Raw genomic sequence first — 19,324 nt, 5'->3', positions numbered from 1 at the left:
CCCGATATAACGAATCACACCAGCACGCGCGCATGCGCAACAACGAGCGAGCGAGCGAGTTCCATGCTGCAAACGGTCCAGACCCACCGCGAGGTTTTTTCTCTTTTTGTCACCATCATCCGTTTGATCCCGCTTTTGCGATACCCTGAATAAAAAAAAAAAAAAAAAAAAAGGAAAAAAGGGAAGAGAGGGCCAGTCGACCGACTGTAGCCTATGTGTGTATATGTACGTGTCCTGTGTATATTGGTCTGTATATATGTATATGTATGCGCTATCGAAAATGGGTGGTCGGGAGCACTCTGGACCACGGGACAGTCGACAGCGGGGGAAAGGGTATACGGGGGTGAGGGAGAGAAAAAAAAGAATATGTAGCCGACGTGGCGCGAGCGTGCGGCTCGGCTCGCTCAACTGGAAATTTTCAAAGCGCTTTTCGGGTATCCGCTTTCGAGGCGAGGGGTGAGCGTGTTTGCGTCACCCTGTTAGCGGACACCGGCGGTTTTGAGCGAAAAGCGCATAAATATGCATGAAGATCATTTATACGGGCGCCTCTCGCGCTTCTACTATCCACGCCACGCTATGCCACATCGCATACGTATCTAACACACACATAGATATAGATATATATATATATATATATATATATAGAGAGAGAGAGAGAGAGAGAACAGGCTAGTCTCCCCCCCCCTGTTTCGACTCACACCCCTGCTGTCTCTTTTTTATGGGCACGTTATTAACATTTTATCGACGCGCGGTGGCCGGGATTTCGACAGTTTTTTTCACCTGCCCCTGTCCACCCCTAAATCGTCCTCCCATTTCACCCCATGCATGAAAATGATTTTTTTTTCTCGCCCCTCTTCCCATTGAAAACGCACGGCTTTTGACTGACGATTGTTTGCATTTGTCTCGTTACAGGTCTCAGCTCGACCGAGGAAAGACACGTGAGTAGAAAATATTTTGTTCTATTGTTTTTTCTATATTTCCCTCGCTTTCTTCTGTACTCGCCATTATCGCTACTTTTTTACTTTATCTCTCTCTTTGTCTTTCGAGCGAGCGAACAATTATTTACGAGTTATATAGACGAATTTCTCGAGTGATTCGAGAATTTTTGTACGAGAAACTCGCCGTTAATGAAATTTTGCTCTTTCGTTTCGCGTACTTTTATATTCGGTTGGAGTGCATTTAGTTTTTCTTTCGTTGCTTTTAACGAGTAATTTACGGGACGGTTGACGCGTGTACCGGCGCAGAAATCACGCTCAACGATAACGTCGCCGTTTCGAATTAAATTATTAATGGACGTTGAAGTGGCGGCGACGTGGCGCTTTTTGTTAGAATTTTCGAGCGTCAGAGATGCAGAGAGCGTGTGTTTGGGAAGTGAGAAATGTAAAGAGAGAGAGAAGTAAATGAGGGGAAGGGATGGAGAAAGGGACGAGCCGCGCTTTATTTTTCATGTGTCGTAATTAAGGTTTACTACGCAAATGAAATTATGTCAGTGTCGCTGTTTTATCGCGGATGAAACAATAATATGCGCCGAGATTTACGGACCCATATTTTCGCTCCGGTAAATATTTCTCCACTGAAACGCAGACAAATCATTTATCGAAATGTCGAGTTAACAATCGGATTATCCGTCGAACTTCTACGTACGATCTATCGCATAAATAAATAAATATGCGAACGGATGGGCATTTTTTACCGCTTATCCGTTCTCGCCGCTGTTTCCGTCTGAAATTTCCAAAGGATTTAATGACGTAGATAAATAAATCCAATTGAAACGAATCGAACGAACGACAAAAATCGTCTCTGTATTTTCAACGATTAAAATTGCTTCAACATCCGCGTCTCTGTTATTGAATTTATGACGCGCGATGTGCGTGCATTCAGCGTGGAAAGAAGTTCGTCTCTCCATCGGTGATATGTAATAAATCGACGTCACTTTTTGGATGGATAGGAATTAACAATAACATTTAACAATAATTTAAAGTCACGTTTAAAAATATCACGTTTCGTCCACTGTAACAATAAATATTTTTGATTTTATGTACTAACAGGTTCGTATATGTGTATAGTTTTTCCTTAAAACTGTCTATTTTCTTTTTCCTTTTTTTTTCGGATACAATCGCAGACGAAAAATTAAAATTCCTGCGAAGTAAAAATATAAACTAAGGTTGCTACGAAAAGAGGTATAACAATGTTTGAAAAAGTAAAGACGTAATAAAGAATTTGATATTTAGTAAGTGAATGTTACTTCTTGGCTTCTTGAACGTTTAATAATATTATTGAAGAAACAATAATTCCTCTCTGACTCATTTTATCTCAAGGAGCGTATTTTAGCTAATCTTTCGTAGACAATTGTATCTCTCAAGGAGGTGAATCAAATCTGATATAGAAAGATAATACAAAACAATAAGAACGAAGTTCAGTCATCGCTAATGGTGTTTATTGGCTTCTACGAAACCTGTACATATTGTTTATGATGTTTTGCAACTGTTCTTATACCGTTACTAATATAATATAATATCTCAATTTTTAATATCCTCCCTGACATTTTTTAATTTAATTAAGCCACGTTAAAATATTTGAAATTTACCGATACATCTAGATTCGTTGCATGACAAGTAGTTTATACAATAAAAGTTTTCCAATTTTCCTCACTAACTACTTTATTTTATCCACATAATGTCAGTTCACGTTCAGATAAATAGATTCGATTGACAAAAATCCATTTAATCGTGCAATTAACACTTTGACTACCACGTTGGTCATATATGACCGGGCACGGTTTTTCCTGTGACATCACGGTGGTCATTTGTGACCGGAGTGTTTGAACTTCTTACAATTGTAAAAATTGTATGAAAATTGACAATTAGGACATTTTGAATATAACCGATAAATAGAAGATACTTTGAAATAAAAAGTACCCCATTGAACAATTAAACATTTTTATTAGAACATCGATAAAAAAAAGAGAACAAATCTTGCATCTAACGGTGCACTGTGTTTGCATCCATATCTTTGAAAGGTAATCTACGAATATTATTATAAACACACCTTAGAAAATAATCGTAAATGCTGCTTTATAATCATATAATTGAAGTTAGAAGTGTGCACATACTTTACTATTATATATAGAATGAGCAAATACTGTTTACGAATATCTTCTACACGTTTCAACAATATATTCTGCACGTTTTGCTTACGACGAAATAACGAATGCGAATGGTTTGTTGAAATAAACGAAGCCTTGTTATAAATGTTAGCAAGGCGCCACGGTGGTCATCCGTGAACACCTATAAGATAAACGGTCCATTGGGGAAAAATGTTGTCTTACATCATCAATTTATTATTATTTTACCATTTGAATAATAAAAATACTCCCATGGCGTCCTGATCGAAACATGTGATTTCGACGTGGCAGTCAATGTGTTAACTAAAATTTCATTTCGTTTCTCCGAAGCTTCAAACAATACTAGCCGTACGTAGTAATGTTATCTGCGACAGTATTAAACGCAAAACTTCATTCCAATAAATAAAGTCTAGATAAATGGAGTCCCACTTTACGGAATTTTCTTCGATGACGTAAATGATGCACTCGAGACAACTACATATTTCTAATCTCGGGGTTGCAGCATGAACACGCGGCATGTATACGCACCTACAACGTACTCGACGTACGAGCACTCGCAACGTGACCTCCTCAATCTCTCTCTCTCTCTCTCTCTCTCTCTGATTTCCTCTCCTTTTGCCATGTATTACAGCTACATTACACGCGTGTAACTTTCCGTGCGCGTGAAGGGTACAACGAGTGCTTCGACGTACTTCGCTTACGAGCACCCACTGTACGCGCAATTATGTTTTCGACGAACGCGCGAGTGGTATAAAGTGGTGGACGGGAAAGAGGCCTGCATGAAAAATACCTAACCGCGGCTACTAAGAAAAGAGCGTGTGCTCTTTGCCTTTCGACTTCACTCGTTCCCGCGTTTTGGTTCGTTGGACTGCAGTTTCAACCAACGCGGACCAAGGAAATTTTTCAGCTTGCCGAGCTTTCCGATTCTATCGTGTTTACTTTTAGAAAAATTCTTTCCGAACGGAAATGGTTAGAGAAGAATATTAGTAGGTTAGTTGGTGGTTACGTGGTACGCTACGCTTTGAAACGTTTTGCAACATAGTTGGTAATTTCAATGTACTTTTGTAGCATACAGCTGTTTTACATCGAGAGTTTTATTTCGAAATGGAAAAGGTTAAAGCGATGTTTCCTTTTCTATTCTTCTTGTTTGTCACTGAACACGGTGCAAGAAACGTTATTCGCAAATGATCGTGAAATGAAAAGATTTTAGACGAAGAACTTTTCCTCGAGGTTTCGGTCTCAGGTCTTCTAATTATTCCACTTTTTTGAATAATCAAGTTGGTAAAAACAGCTTGTTTCGTAAAACCGTAGGGAACGGAATATACTCTAATAGTAAGGAAACTGTATCACAGAATTGAAGTTTATCTACATATTTCCTTAACACGCAAAGTTCTAGAAGTATAGCTCTTACGTACGCGAAACTGTGTCGAATTACATACGCAAATATCATCCAACACTTTAGTACTTGATGCGAGAACTTCGAGTTTAGTGTAGCAATAAGACATTGATGTTCTTCCATGTTCTTTCAAGTAAGACAACAAATAAATGATTCTGAATAAAATTAGCAAACAGTACAGGCGTATTCAAATACATTTGAACCTGTACATTACTTGTAATACGTTGCACTCTACACTTTCAACATGCATTTGCACAAGTGAAATCGCACTTTTCTGAGAGCCATTGCGATCTAAAAAAAAGTAACTCGTCTATTAACATTAGTGATAACCAACTCCTGCCAGTTCCTTCATCTTTTTTCAAATTATAATACTTAGACGCATTCGGTAAAATCAATGTTGGCTCCTACCGAGTACACATATCTATATTACCTTCATCATAATGTATCTATCTTTTACGTCTACAATTTTTATAACCTACTTTTTATACTTATACATATTTATATATACTCTTTCATATTTATAATTTTATTTAGTGATTTATAATCATTGTTATTACATACTTGGAATATTTAAATACATTAGAATCTGATTAGAATCTGATAACATAAAGTCAAAATGCAGGATATAATAGCAGAAGAGGCTATTATATTTGTCTTACGAAACTGGCTATTCGTTGCGAAGGCACGAAACAAAGAGGGACCGGTCGGTGTAAATCGAGCGAGAAACGGAACGAATCCGCGCTCGGGAACAAGAGGAGAAAGATATACCCGACCGTTCGAGAAGGAATAGCATTAAAGTTACAAAAGTAATTACAGACGAATACTAGTTCTCGATTGTATCGAGCTTAGGGGATAAAGTCCGCGTGCCGGGGGTCGGCCCACAATCTTTCTTTCTCTTTCTCTTTCTTCGGTGCAGAAACTTTTCTTTCCGAAGTCGTAGCCGTAGGGAAGGAAGAGGCACGGTTTGCCCGTAGAAAATGCAAGTAACGATCCTTCTTCTTGCGAGAATGGTCCCGAACCAGACCCCATGGAACGTGCAGAGGTAGAAGAAGAAGAAGAAGAAGAAGGAGTCGAGATGAATAGAGAGGGACGCGTCGAAGAAAGGAAAAAGAAAGAAGCAAGGGAAGGAGAGAGACAGAGAAACAAGAAAAATAATGGAAAGAGCAGAGCACCCATAAAGAAGGAGAGGGAAAGGGGAGATAGCAGCGTGTATTATAGGTTTGCCGAGCCTGTAATCATCGCGGGACCGCGAAACGCCCATCGACGCCCTCTCATTCTGCCTCTCGCCATTCTATTTTCCTCTCTCCTTATTCGACCCATCCTCGGGCAGTTTTCTCTGGTTCTTTCGTCCTTGCTGCGCGCTCCCTCGTGTGTGTCTCCTCGTCCTATTCTCTCTTCCATCGCGCCGACTCTATAATCATTATCAACCTCTTCCCAAACCATCGTCTTCCATTTTTTTCCCTTCGTTCCCTTTTTTCCCCCCTTTATCTTCCCTTTTTTGCGTGTTTTTTTTTTATTGTACCTCTGCCTTCCTTCTGCCTGTATCGCGGTATCGTGCTTCTTTTAATTCTGTTTGGAGCCGCGCGTGTGCTATTCATGGCCCGTCTCCCAGCCGTGCTTTTCCCTTTTCCATGGATTTTAGCGTGTTCATGGCCAGCCTCGAATTCTATTAAGCTTCGTTACAAACTGGACGGCTATGCGGAATATAATGTGGACGCGTCGCGTGCCGCCAACGGCATTTCTGTGGGAATGAATTCGAAGGTTACGTGTGAGAAAATTGGCTCGACGGGAATTAGACAGGATGAAGTTTTGTTACGTTGGAACGGTGATTGTTAGCGGGAATTGGGGACGAAGGTTCGGCGGTTTGCACTTGGTTTTCAGTTACCACCGTCCGTTCGACATGTAGAAATTTCGAATGGTAACCGGGCCAGACAGAAGTTTGTTTAAGTACATACATGGATCTGTTTGTTTAAGTTCCAGTGAATTAGTCTTGATTCTTTTAGTTACGGATTGTTAATGTGGAAAAGTATTCCATTTGCAATTAAACGAGTTTTTAACGGACAGTTAAGAACTCCTGTAACGTTTGTGAAGACACGTGCCTTTCTTCTTCTTTTCTCTTTTTTCTTTAACTTTAAATTACGCTTGAACGTATAACGGTTTATTTTCATAACATTAGCTTCTTTACATTTTTTATGTTATCGAAATTATAACGACCTTCAAAGTTATCGAGTATAATTACAAATTCGCAGACAAGTATCGCAAATTTGTATGTAAAAAGCATCGAGGGATCTATTTTCCACGGTAGAAAAACACGCAAAACGTGTTATACCATCCCGTTGAAATATCGTTAAATTATATTGCGCATATCAAAATCACCGAGAATCTCTCGAACGCAATTCCGTCTCGCGGATATAGAGATTTTATTCACCGTAACGTAAACTGCCCTCCTCCCTCCCGAAATCTACGTATCGAAGCTCGTCGTTCGGCTGTCACGGGTGGAAAGTCGAAATCGATTATCGCGAACGGTCGCGTGACAATTGATAATAACCGTCGACGCGGGTAATTACGGTTTTGTCACGTTGATCGAACCGCAGGAAACACGTGGGTAATCCGTTGTTTCAGTCTATGCCGGTTGTCTGTTATTTAACCAGAGATTAACGGCTCTGTAAACGTATACTTCTGCTCGGATAGAAAATCGTATCTCTTCGTTCATTGTCGTCATCTCCAACATCATTTCTATACGTTAAATCGATTTCATAATATGTAGTTGCTCAAGGTATCGAATTTTGTGACACATAGTAGCTGTAAGTGTTTGAACGTTATATAATATGTAACATTATGTAATGTAATAATATATAATATTATGTTATATAAATATTCTATAAGTATATTATGTGTTTTATATGGAACAATTTTAACATTTCATGGGCACCGTAACGAGATAGGATTATCGTTATTATAGCGATAAAAGTTTCAAACGTACTTGAAAATGTACATGGAAGTCAGAAAATATTTAGTGCAAATATAGATGATACTTGATATATATATCTATATGAATAATATGAATATAGTTATACTTGATAAATTTTCAAACTTGATTCTCTGGAAAATTAAGCCGAGAATGCACAAATTTATTCTATATCTTTTTCTTATTTTTCCACATGGATTCACTTTGTGTCTGTTTTTACACGTTATACGGTTGGATCCTATATATCTCGCAGAGGTGATAAAAGTATTTAAAGAAACAAATGTGCGTTGTGTTAATGAGCCACGATATTCGGTGGGACCATACATCTTTAATATTAGGTTGTCCCAAAAGCTTCTTTCGTTTTATAAGGAAATAATAGATGCAAAACATTCTTTGTTTTATAGAATTTTATTGAATTATGTATGATCCATTTTATTCTATTAGAACAGATTATTTCCTTATAAAACTTCCGGGGTTAACACTTATATACCTAAGACAACTACTTACGCTAATTATACTAATTTTTGAAATAAGTTATTCAATATGTTTAAACGCTTTTATAATCTCTTCGAATTATGTCTATTTGCTCTAAATATCTTGTAGCTTTTACGTACATTTTCAAATTAGTTTGAAATTTTCTCGACGCAATCGATGACAATCGTGTCTAATTTAAAACGATAATGTGATATCAAAATTTATTTGCACGATACACATAACGTGTAAAAATTGTCTATGATCGAAACGTCACTTGGAAACGTATTTCTTTTCTTTTTTCTTCTTTTTCCTCAAATTCAAGAGATACGATCGAAACGCGATTATCGGTGACGATCTCTCGCGTCATTTTATAGCGCGTTATTTGAAACGAGCGTGAGTAGTGAGTACGCATCACGAGAGCCGTAATTTTCGTCACGTTACAGAGGAGCTCGATATCGCCCGGTGATAAATACAGTCGTCCACGCACACCGCAGGAAACGCATCATTCCCATCATTCTCAGAATCACCATGACCATCCCATGCACATCAAGAAGATGAAGAAGGAGCAGGACAAGGACATCGGTCATGTAAGTGTTTGCACTGTATTATTGTTCTTGCTAAGCTTGTTGGTCTTCGTAATCTCGCGACCATTCTCGCTTCATTTTCGACCCAGTTTTGCTGGTGTTTCTTTAGAAAATTGTGATTCTCAGGGAAATGGAGTCGGAGTGAGAAATGGGGTCGAGAAATGAAAGATATACATAGGATAGAGCGTACATCAAAAAGATTTGTTGAAACTGTAGATTACCTCTACGTGTTCAAATAAAGCAGTTAATATTAATCGTTATGTTAAGATCTTTCCTCGAAATTTTAATAAATCACGTTATACGTACGATCGATATAATTTTCAACTGGGAAAATGTAAGTAAACAAGAAAAATGAAATGCTATTAAACGAACAAAATCAGAATCACGATTCCTATATATTATTTATATTTATCTGACGAATAAATTATTTAAGATAAAATATGTCTGTTTTTGCATCACGACGTTGATTTTGTATGAATGAAAACTTGTGACTTTATATATACAATGCTTTTCATTGCAGACATTGATGATAAACGTTCGAGATTCCTTATCTATCGCGATAATCGATCAAGTATCTGCTTTTGATTGATTCATTTGTCAAACGATTATAAGGCTACGAATTAATTAGCGACATTGATGAAATTGGCATCAGGTACCGTTATAATTCCAATGCTAATAGGGCACGAAGGAAACGTTGAACCGTGATTGAAACTTCAAACAAGATAACACCGATTAACTCCGCCAATATGTAACTTAGATACAAACCGTGCAAGCTCAAACACACTTCAGCGTGAACAACAAACTTTCAGCGAGTCTTTCGATAAAACGAAAAACCGCGTCATCTTAAATTCCCCGGCTAGCATGAATCATTCAGACGTCACAAATTACGTTAGAGCGATTTTAGAAAATCAGCAAATTATATTTTGAGGATCTTCTGAATTTGAGTAAATTTATATATAATACCATTATATGCAGTAAGGTATTATAGAAACAATTCAATTATATTACGAGTTTATAGCATTCAACAAGAGGAATAAAAAATATCGTATTGATAGGTACAGGCCTTGAAAGTTTATCCTTTCGATGTTATATCGAATTTTATATCGACCATATTTTTCAATTGATATGATACGTATCGTGTTTAAATTGGACTCGATCTTAGCTCTGTGTTAGGGCAAAAACAACTATGTACGTGTACACATGTAAAATGAAAATGCGTAATAACTATCAATACTGCCTTTGACTTAACTAGCGAGAAACTTCACCCTTTGCTATACTAAATTTTAATCTCATTTCTACAACACTCTATAGGCAATCGATCATCGTTTCAGTTCTTAACCGTTCTATCTCCGTTACTTTTTGCAAACTGAGGAAACTAAGTTTAAAGTTTATGAAGTTTGACACTACAGTGTGGAGTTAGGATTTGAAAGAAACGAATATTTGTTGTCGTTCTCTAAGTAGAATTTTCATCGTATTATCACGAATCCGCATTTTTTATATGAATTGATTTCTTTGAAAAATAGTGTTAGAACAGTTAAGAACTTGGCCGATAATATGTACAAGATGTTAAAAAAAAGGTACGAGACTTTATATTGCTTAGCAAGAGCAGCAAAAAGTGTCCAATCAACATAAATCCTACAATCGACCCTTTTGACGCAAAACCGATTTTTATTATTTACGAACATTCGATGAACGACGATACTGTGAGTGAATTTCTTCGTTGAACGTAAACACAGAGATTGAACTCAATAGAACCATCCAATAAATTATAATCAAGTACGTTAGTGCTCGAGTAGATGTGAGCATCTCATTGCAATGAGATGAAAACATGGAACATTTGCTGCACAAGGAAGATTTTTACTTCGTTTCGCGTCTATGAAACAATGCTCGTTGATAATAGTAGCAATTTTCTGTTGATAAACTTGAATCGACGCATTCCTGAATCAATTCGTTTGTTTACATTCAACGAAGAAACTGGAACATTCGTAAATGATAGAAATTGATTTTACGTGGAAAGAATCGATCGCAGGATCAGTGTCGATTTTTTTGATCCAAAAGAGCAAAGAATGCACTATAGTATTGTAGTATCGTGGACGAGGGGCCTAGGGGAGGGGTGCCGTGCGAATTATAAACAAGCGGTTGCTGAGCATGTGTACTACAGTATAAACACACTTAAAGTCTTCAACACATATTTTTGAACACCCTGTGTAACTTTTAACTATACCTAGCCACGTGTAAGAACATAACGAATGTCAAAATAACCTATCGACTATCGCATCTCTGCAGAGTGACGGCGAGAAAAGCGATCAGGACCTGGTGGTGGACGATGCCAGCGAGGGACCAACGAGTCCGGTTGTAAACGGTACTACGTCACCCCGAGAGAACGGTCTGGACAAAGTAACACCGATAGGTGCCGGAGTTCAGACAAAGAAAGATGTACCTCCACATTCACCAAGAAGTGGAACGAGCAGCAATGCGAGTACACCGTCGGCCAAGAAAATGGAGGAACGAGAGAAACCAACGACACCGATCTCGAAGCCTTTGACACCGACCTCAGGCTCGGCGATCGGTGGCAGTTTGAAACCATCGGGATCGGCGAAGCTACTTCAGGGACCACCGCCTCCCGGTGTACCAAGCGCGTATCCGCCACATTACGCTCCCGGCCCACCGCCTCACCATCTGGCACCAGCTGGACAGCATCCTCATGTCGACATGATGGGTGGTTATAACGGCTACGTGGCGCCTAGAGCACCACCTTCGCTTCAACAGCTCTACGATCCCCATGTTGCCATGAGAGCTCCCATGGGATCCGTTGGAGTACCCGGAGGCAAACCGTAAGTAGACATATGCAGTTTCTATATTCCTATTATCGTGAGCAGATTGCGGATTCTTATGCAAATTTCTATTTTCATGAATACGATTAAAGAAATTTGAAGTTAAAGGAAAATTGGTCTTGTCTGTTAGATATTAAAAAGAAAAACGTATTTCCAAGGTTTTACATACTTTTGCATATTGTATGCATATTGTATTCATTTTCTATGAAAGACGAATATCGGATAAAAATCCGCCGTCTAATCGCGAAGTTCGTAAATTTAACGCACTCGCTGCTAGAATGACTGTTCTATCTGTGATTATTAATTTTCGCGTTGATCAAGCATTTCTTCTTTCAAAGTCAGAAGCGTGTTTGTTACGAGTAACGTTATGTTTACGATAGATTTTTTGCAATTAATTAAAGACAGTAGCAGCGAAAGGGTTAAGTTGGTGAACGTTGTTAGTTTTTTTTAGTACAGTAGAATTCCATTGATCTGAATACTATTTATTGAAACGAAATTTTAGTCAGCGCTGGATTATCTGAATTCCTGACGATTGAATGATGACCGATCTGAACGTGAACTACTATTATGTAAATGAAAAATAGTAAGTAGCGAGAAGAATTGGTAAACCCTTATTGTACGAACTCTACTTACATGAACTGTTTTTTATTTCTCAACAAGTTCGGATAAATGGAGTTCTACTTTAAGTTAGTTCTCAGAATTAGTAGACACTGCTGAGAACTAATGTCGGAATTGTCAATGCCAATATTTGCGACCAATTAAATTCTCGCCGATCTTTAATATTAATTTTTACATAGAACGTAATATGCACTAATTAATGTAAATAATTACACGCTTAGAAATATTTCGTCGGTGTTTTCGAAAGATGATATTTTTGAAATATAAAAAATGAATCATGAAAATTGTTTCTCTTTTATTCCACACGTAGCTCATACTTTTCAAAACATTTTCCTGCAACAATGCATTCAGTTCTTAACACCCGAGCACCTGACCATTTAATGTTTTTTCCCCAATACCAACTGCGCGTTTTGTCAACCAATGTTTCCATAAATATTTTATAACGTATCATGCGTGATATATTTTTCAAATAACTTCAAATTTTATATATATACAATATCCTTTTTTTCCTACTATAACTCAATCGTATTTAAATTGTAATAAAAAAATACTCGTAACCTAATCCACGCACCATTATTCACGTTATGGAAGATTCTATCGAAAGATTCTATAATATTACATGGATCGTACGAAGAAGTCTTTTAGGCTCCGTAGATTAATTCGTATTACATACGATACTGTGATAAAGATTAATTTTACAGGTACAATCCAATTGATAATGGTCGGTAGAAAGATCAAAATAGCAGAAAAATCCTTTTAATTATTTTCAACAACGTATTTAGACCAGACTGCCTAAAGTCAAATCTCATTATTTAAACCGATAAAAGTATGAAACGAATAACAATGTGTCGCGTTTATCTTATAGCTAATACCACGAGATAGTGGTAAATTTAACGATACACGATGATGTAAGGTATATAAGCAGTTTCGAAAACGAATCTGGAATAGGCGAAGGCTGAGCGACACGAAGCTGTTTGCTTTCCGAAGCAGATTATAAAAATTCGACAGAACGTTCCGCGATAAGATAATTGGATTAAATGTTCTGAAGCCTTAAATCGAGGATTATTAAGGGGGAATATGTATTTGACACAATTACTCGCCGTGACGATAATAATCTCTCAATCAATAAACCATTCGAAATTACCTACGTAGAAAGTGGAACTTTCCAATATACAATTTTCCATTTACGATTTCCCATTTCTCTTTTTGTAAAAAAAAAAAATTATATGGAACGATACTAACGATTCTTGGTAAGCAATAAAAATATACGCTTTATATTTTTTAATGAAAAATCGAACATCCATATAATACGGTTTTTGTTAACGTTGTTTGATATTCGGTCTGTTTGCCACCCGGGGCTCGTTATCTACGGCTTTGTTAGCTACGAAGATTCACCAATGCTATTGTTTATTGTAGCCACGGACGGTTAAAATACGACGCGTTATCGATATTTTTATTTTAAAATGCAGATGCCAGTGCAGTATGATTAATGCTCAAAATAAAGATTGATGGAATGCGAGATTTCTGTGCAATTAGTGTGTACACATCCTATTTATGAAACGCATTAATGCATTTTAGGCGGATAAGATGCGTAGATAAACGCGAGAAAGACGATATTTTTCGGTGTCCTTTCTTCTTTCTATAAATTCTCTATTTTCAAAATATTTCATTATGAGAAATACTGAAAGGATCAGCCTCTTTCGTAGTCTAAAAATACCACAAGAATATCCTAAAACTACATCCTAATTTTATTAAACAAGTCGTTAATTAATCCTCCATAGGCAAAGTTAAGACCAGAAATTCTTACAAAAGAATTTTTATCGCTATCGACGATTCACGCTATCGAAAATTCAAACACTCGATTTAACAAACTATTGTATAACGAAATTTAAACGTTGATCAGCGTTGGAGAATTTTTCTAAATTTTGTTGAAAACCTGAAAAAATAAGAAAACTAGGTTTTCCACTTAGACCACTTTGCCTATTCGATGTTAATTAATCGAATTTCTCAACCGACCTATTAAATTCTATAAAACCTTCCTATGGAGAAAAAAAATCATTTTCCCTCAATTTCACGCCCTTTGTCACATCCAAATTACACTTTCACTCAGTTTGCCCGTGCAGTGTTAACTAAATTCCTCAGTCGTTCCATTAAATTCTACAAAATATTACGCGCTATTCCTACGAAAAAAGTCATCCCTTCCCAATCGTTCCGCTCGTGTTAGCGCCCGTAGTTTAAATCCACCTACCAGTTTCCCAAAAACAGAGAGCGACAGAAATAAAAAAAAAAGAAGTAAAAAAGAAAGTCAGTCTGATGACCAAAATCAGGCAAAATCCTGTCTCTCGATTAACTTCTCCAATTTCGTTGAACGATCGTTGCCCGAACGTGGGTCGCGTCGAACGTGTCAGCGAGCGGAACAGCGAATGGATGGTTGACAGACGCGTGTTCACCGCACGAGTCGCATTTTTCTGGATGTTTCAGCGCGTACAGCTTCCACGTGTCGAGCGAGGGCCAGATGCAGCCGGTGCCCTTCCCACCGGACGCGCTCAGCGGACAAGGGATACCACGTCATGCGCGGCAAATTAATACCCTCAGCCACGGGGAGGTCGTGTGTGCTGTCACGATCTCGAATCCGACCAAATATGTGTATACTGGCGGCAAGGGATGCGTCAAGGTCTGGGACATTGGCCAGGGCGGTACAGGAAGCACCAAGTCGGTCTCCCAGCTCGATTGTCTACAACCTGACAACTATATCAGGTGAGTGGTTCTCTGAAATTTTTAGATTTCTTCTATTCTTTTTAATTATTTTATCGTCCCTATCTCCTATGCTGACAATTAATATTAAGAGGAGGAGAAATGTTTTCCGCGTATGTAACATTCTAATGTTAGAACTATGAAAAGTATGACGTTGCGTTAGTTGAAATGAAAACTTTTATGTAACGAACAGAACGGTACTTACTACTTCGTTGGTCAGGTAAATGTAGAAATGTCAATAATTCAGCACCACCGATCATAGGTATTCTTGCTTAATTGAATTGGATATTCTAACGTGACTACTCGATTTTCAAATTCCATTATAACCTTCGTTTTCATACATTATGAATTAACGACAAGTAATTTAGTTACATACACGTCTTTCTACATATTTTTGCTTGGAATTTAATTACTTTCAATATCAGACTCGGTTATGACGTTCTATTCTTTACGCATTCTATCATTTATATATTATTAATTGCACTGCAGAAGATCTTCTTCGAATCGATTTAGAAATCACGCGAAGCACACGCGCAAACAACGCAATAAACATCTATAAAACGTAATGAAGCAATTTCTTTTTAATAAAACAATTGCGAGATTCTACCAGCGATGCGAATTAATTTGATCAAACACCTGGGAAACGCTCTTACAATAACACGAACGAAATTATGCAAGCCACACCGTTTTATTTCGTAAAAGCAGGCCGGCAATCAGCACAGAATCAAACGAATCAATCGGAACGGCGTACAAGAGGGGAACGAGGGGAAAAGATGGCCAGGAGCGAACGAAACATCGACATAATGAGATTCGATGTATTCGTTGCACGGAACGTCGAAAAATCGCGGCGAAGTGTCGGGTTTGCATAGAACAAACGGGACAGCGCGACGTTTTCACGATACATTTCGCGCTGGATGCACGTTTTAACGTTGGAATATGGCCGCATGTATAATATCGCGCTCGTATATGACTGTTAATGTTCGCGATACGCTGCCGGTAATTGAAGCCCGGCCGCGTTTTTTGAACGTACGCCCGAGCCACCGGCAAATTTAATACATTTCGTCCGGTAATGCATGCTCTACCTCATCCCCCCTTCGTCGCTCCTCTTCTGCATTAAAAGGTACTTTATGATCCATCGGTCACAGTTGCTAATCACGGCCGCTGCAGTCCGCCCGATTTCGACACGGTCCACCGCGTAAAAATGATTACCACTTTTAAAACCCTGTCAAACCGAGCGAAACGAGCGGAATTCGCGACGCGTCGCCTCATCTCCAGAATGAATTGCAGTCACACAACGTTTTATTTATACGGAATATTCGACTGGATTTGGTTTGTCGATCGATCGAATCGCGCGGATTTTCACACTTGTGCGAATGAACTCGTTGTAAAGTGATTTTCGGCTTGTTGGCAACGGTGAGTCTGGTTGCCACATTTTGGCAAAGTTGCCTTACGCACAGTATTTAAAGACTAATTTTGAGCAAAGGAATTAAAAGATTAGAAGATTTCAGCGTTGTCGGTAAAGATATAAATAGATACAGTAGGACAATCGTTCGCTCCATATCGCAATACGATATTACGACTCAGCAGAGATATAAATCTAAAAAAAACTTCGTCCTAAATTTAACGAAATACTTGTACCGAAAAAAAAAAAAAAAGAGAAGGTACAATCTTGTAGAAATCAACGAATAACGTTCCTCGATATCTTTCTCAAACCAAACAAGCGCGAAACAAACTTCCCCAAACTTAGAAGCAAACCTACGATATAACGAAACGTACGTGTATTATATCCAGGTCAGTGAAACTGCTACCGGATGGCAGAACGCTGATAGTTGGCGGTGAAGCTAGTCGGCTGAGTATCTGGGATCTGGCGAGTCCAACACCAAGGATCAAGGCCGAGTTAATCTCTGCCGCCCCCGCCTGTTACGCTTTGGCGATCTCGCCGGACTCGAAGGTCTGCTTCAGCTGCTGCAGCGACGGCAGCATCGCCGTCTGGGATCTTCAGAATCAGACTCTGGTCAGACAGTTCCAAGGTCACACGGATGGAGCGTCCTGCATCGACATCTCCGCCGATGGCTCGAAATTATGGACCGGTGGATTGGACAACACGGTTCGCTCGTGGGATCTTCGAGAAGGCAGACAGCTCAAGCAACACGACTTCACCTCGCAGATATTCTCTCTCGGCTACTGTCCCACGGGAGAATGGTTGGCCGTTGGAATGGAGAATTCAAATGTCGAGGTGTTGCACGCCTCCAATCCGGACAAGTATCAGCTACACCTGCACGAGTCTTGTGTATTGTCGTTGAGATTCGCATCGTGTGGCAAGTGGTTCGTCTCCACTGGCAAGGATAATCTGCTAAACGCGTGGCGCACGCCTTACGGAGCATCGATATTCCAGGTAAGTCTTTTTACGATTTAGTAGAATATTCGACAGATAGTGTAGTTTCATTTGATTTTTTGTTTCTTCATTGATCGTTTTGTTTCTTTAAATTTCTACATCTTCTCTTTTTGTACGATTTGTTATGTTTGATGAACGTGAGTACCTAGGCTAATGCGTAGAAGTAGCCAGCCGCTTGATCGTTTACGAGAAAAAATGTACTTTAGTTATAGGAGATCGATCAATCTTGCTTATTTACGATACAAAATGTATTTTAATTGCAGAGTCAATCTTGCTTATTTTAATTATAGAATTAATCTGTTTGGAATAATTTTCTATAATAATATGCCAAGGTTCTGCTGTCTTTCCTTTTTTTTTAAAATCTTCTGTGTTTCGAATGCCTTTTCAATCAGTTTCCACGATTTCCCTGAATACGCATTAGGATATTTTATGCGGAAATTGTCAATGCACGAGTTGATTTGTTCGTCTAAATCGGAGTCATGGTTACCCCTTGTCACATCAAAACGTAAAAAACAATGTGTCGCGAAAGAACAGATTTCAAAATCTAATTGAGCGAGGCTTCTAATGACGCCATAAAAAAAAATAAAAAATAATGCAAAAAGGAAATAAGATCTGTAATGCAAATCGTTATGTCCTTTACATTTTGCACGATCTCTTCGATGACTGTTTCGATATAAAAAGAACGCGGAAAGAAATATATATGAATTGGAATATGAGTCTTGGCATTGTATATTTTTACGCAATTCTTTAACAACCAGTTAACTCACGAAGGACGTATCTTATGATGTTTTCAGTCAAAGGAATCGTCATCTGTGCTCAGCTGCGATATATCAGCGGACGACAGGTACATCGTTACCGGTTCAGGTGACAAAAAGGCTACAGTCTACGAGGTGATGTACTGAACGACGAAACCGCAACGACCGAACACCACAACCGAACGTATTCATCCGACTTGGAGGACTCCCGTTGGCGTGGGTGTACATAATTCTTATACGATATTACGAGAGACGTTTGTTGCCGTTGTTCTTGTTATTGTTGTTGTTGTTGCTCTTGGTGAAGAAAGGGTCCGTGCAAGAATGAAAACGAGCCGAACGAACCAGAAACTAGAAACGCGTGAAACGAATAAAAGAATTCGATGAAAATAAACGAAACGCGATTAAATTATATTGCTCGAGTAATTTCGTAAGAGACTTTGAAACACGTTCGTGACATCGAAGAAACAGACGAAGCGGAAATGGAAGACGTCGTTTCGTTCCTCGATCGAATTGTCCTTCTTACGACGAGAAGATAAAGTCTCGTGAAAGAAACGAACGTTTCCAAAACGGCAGGCTCGAAAATCAAACTGTTCGTTTCGCTCGTTGCGAATTCAACCGCCACTTGGGCGGTGGGATCGCGTATTAATTAAAAACAAACGTTGGCATTCGTACCGCGTTTTCCCCCTTGTACATTTTGTATATACGTATATATATTATATATATTATATATACATACTTCAGTCTTTAAGTATACCATGATATTTTTCTACGTCCCTTAAAAATGAGACGGAACGTGAGTAATGAAAAATAAAAGAAACCACATACACATACACACACATACACATGCGCGCGCGCGCACGCACGCACTCACGCACGCACACAGAAACATGAACACACGAGAAACTAAAAAAAATTTGTAAATATTGTCTGGCTTAGAGAATAATAACAGAATCGTGACGAGAGACGATTAAATAAAAAGTGATACTCGATAACGAACTCGGTGATCCGATTCATTCCTCTCCCTTCGACTCTGCAATCCTATGAACCGTCATCGAAAAACAACAAGCGAAAATAAAACAAAGGAAACGAGAAAAAAAAACAGAGTATTTACAGAAAAGGGGAGGGGGGTGATTGGTATAAAAAAAAACAACGCGGAGAAATAGAGTTTCGATGGGAAAAAATAACCTCATATACGCGGCGAGAGAGCGTGCGCGCGCGCGCACGCGCACGTCTGCATGGGTTTATCATGCTGCAAGGGTAGGTATGAAACGAAAATCGCGGGCAAATATTATCTCGCCACGGTTGTAATATAAAAACCGATGAACGCGCGGCGAGACCACTTCGCGCCGCAAACATTCGAAAGCGGCCGAACAGACTAACGAACGCGTGCCGGCGCCCGTCACTGAAAATATAAAACAAGGG

At 38.8% G+C, this 19,324-nt stretch overlaps 1 protein-coding gene across 1 annotated transcript in view; it reads left to right on the top strand.

Moving 5' to 3' along the window:
- The window catches only part of LOC138189827 (protein groucho), a 75,090-nt gene extending 56,192 nt beyond the window's left edge, over nt 1–18,898 (top strand). Inside the window, exons 7-12 of the mRNA XM_069132013.1 lie at nt 913–938; nt 8,406–8,549; nt 10,833–11,380; nt 14,480–14,755; nt 16,544–17,147; nt 17,942–18,898. Coding sequence (XP_068988114.1) covers nt 913–938; nt 8,406–8,549; nt 10,833–11,380; nt 14,480–14,755; nt 16,544–17,147; nt 17,942–18,049 — 1,706 coding nt within the window. The 3' untranslated portion in view covers nt 18,050–18,898. The remainder of the gene's footprint in view (nt 1–912; nt 939–8,405; nt 8,550–10,832; nt 11,381–14,479; nt 14,756–16,543; nt 17,148–17,941) is intronic.
- Nucleotides 18,899–19,324: the final 426 nt, after the last annotated feature.

This window comes from Bombus flavifrons, chromosome 2 (assembly GCF_040668555.2).
Source record: "Bombus flavifrons isolate JBK064 chromosome 2, iyBomFlav1_principal, whole genome shotgun sequence".
Classification (NCBI taxonomy): Eukaryota; Metazoa; Arthropoda; class Insecta; order Hymenoptera; family Apidae; genus Bombus; species Bombus flavifrons.
Note: the sequence above shows the minus strand (reverse complement) of the source record. Positions and strands in the feature narration are given on the sequence as shown.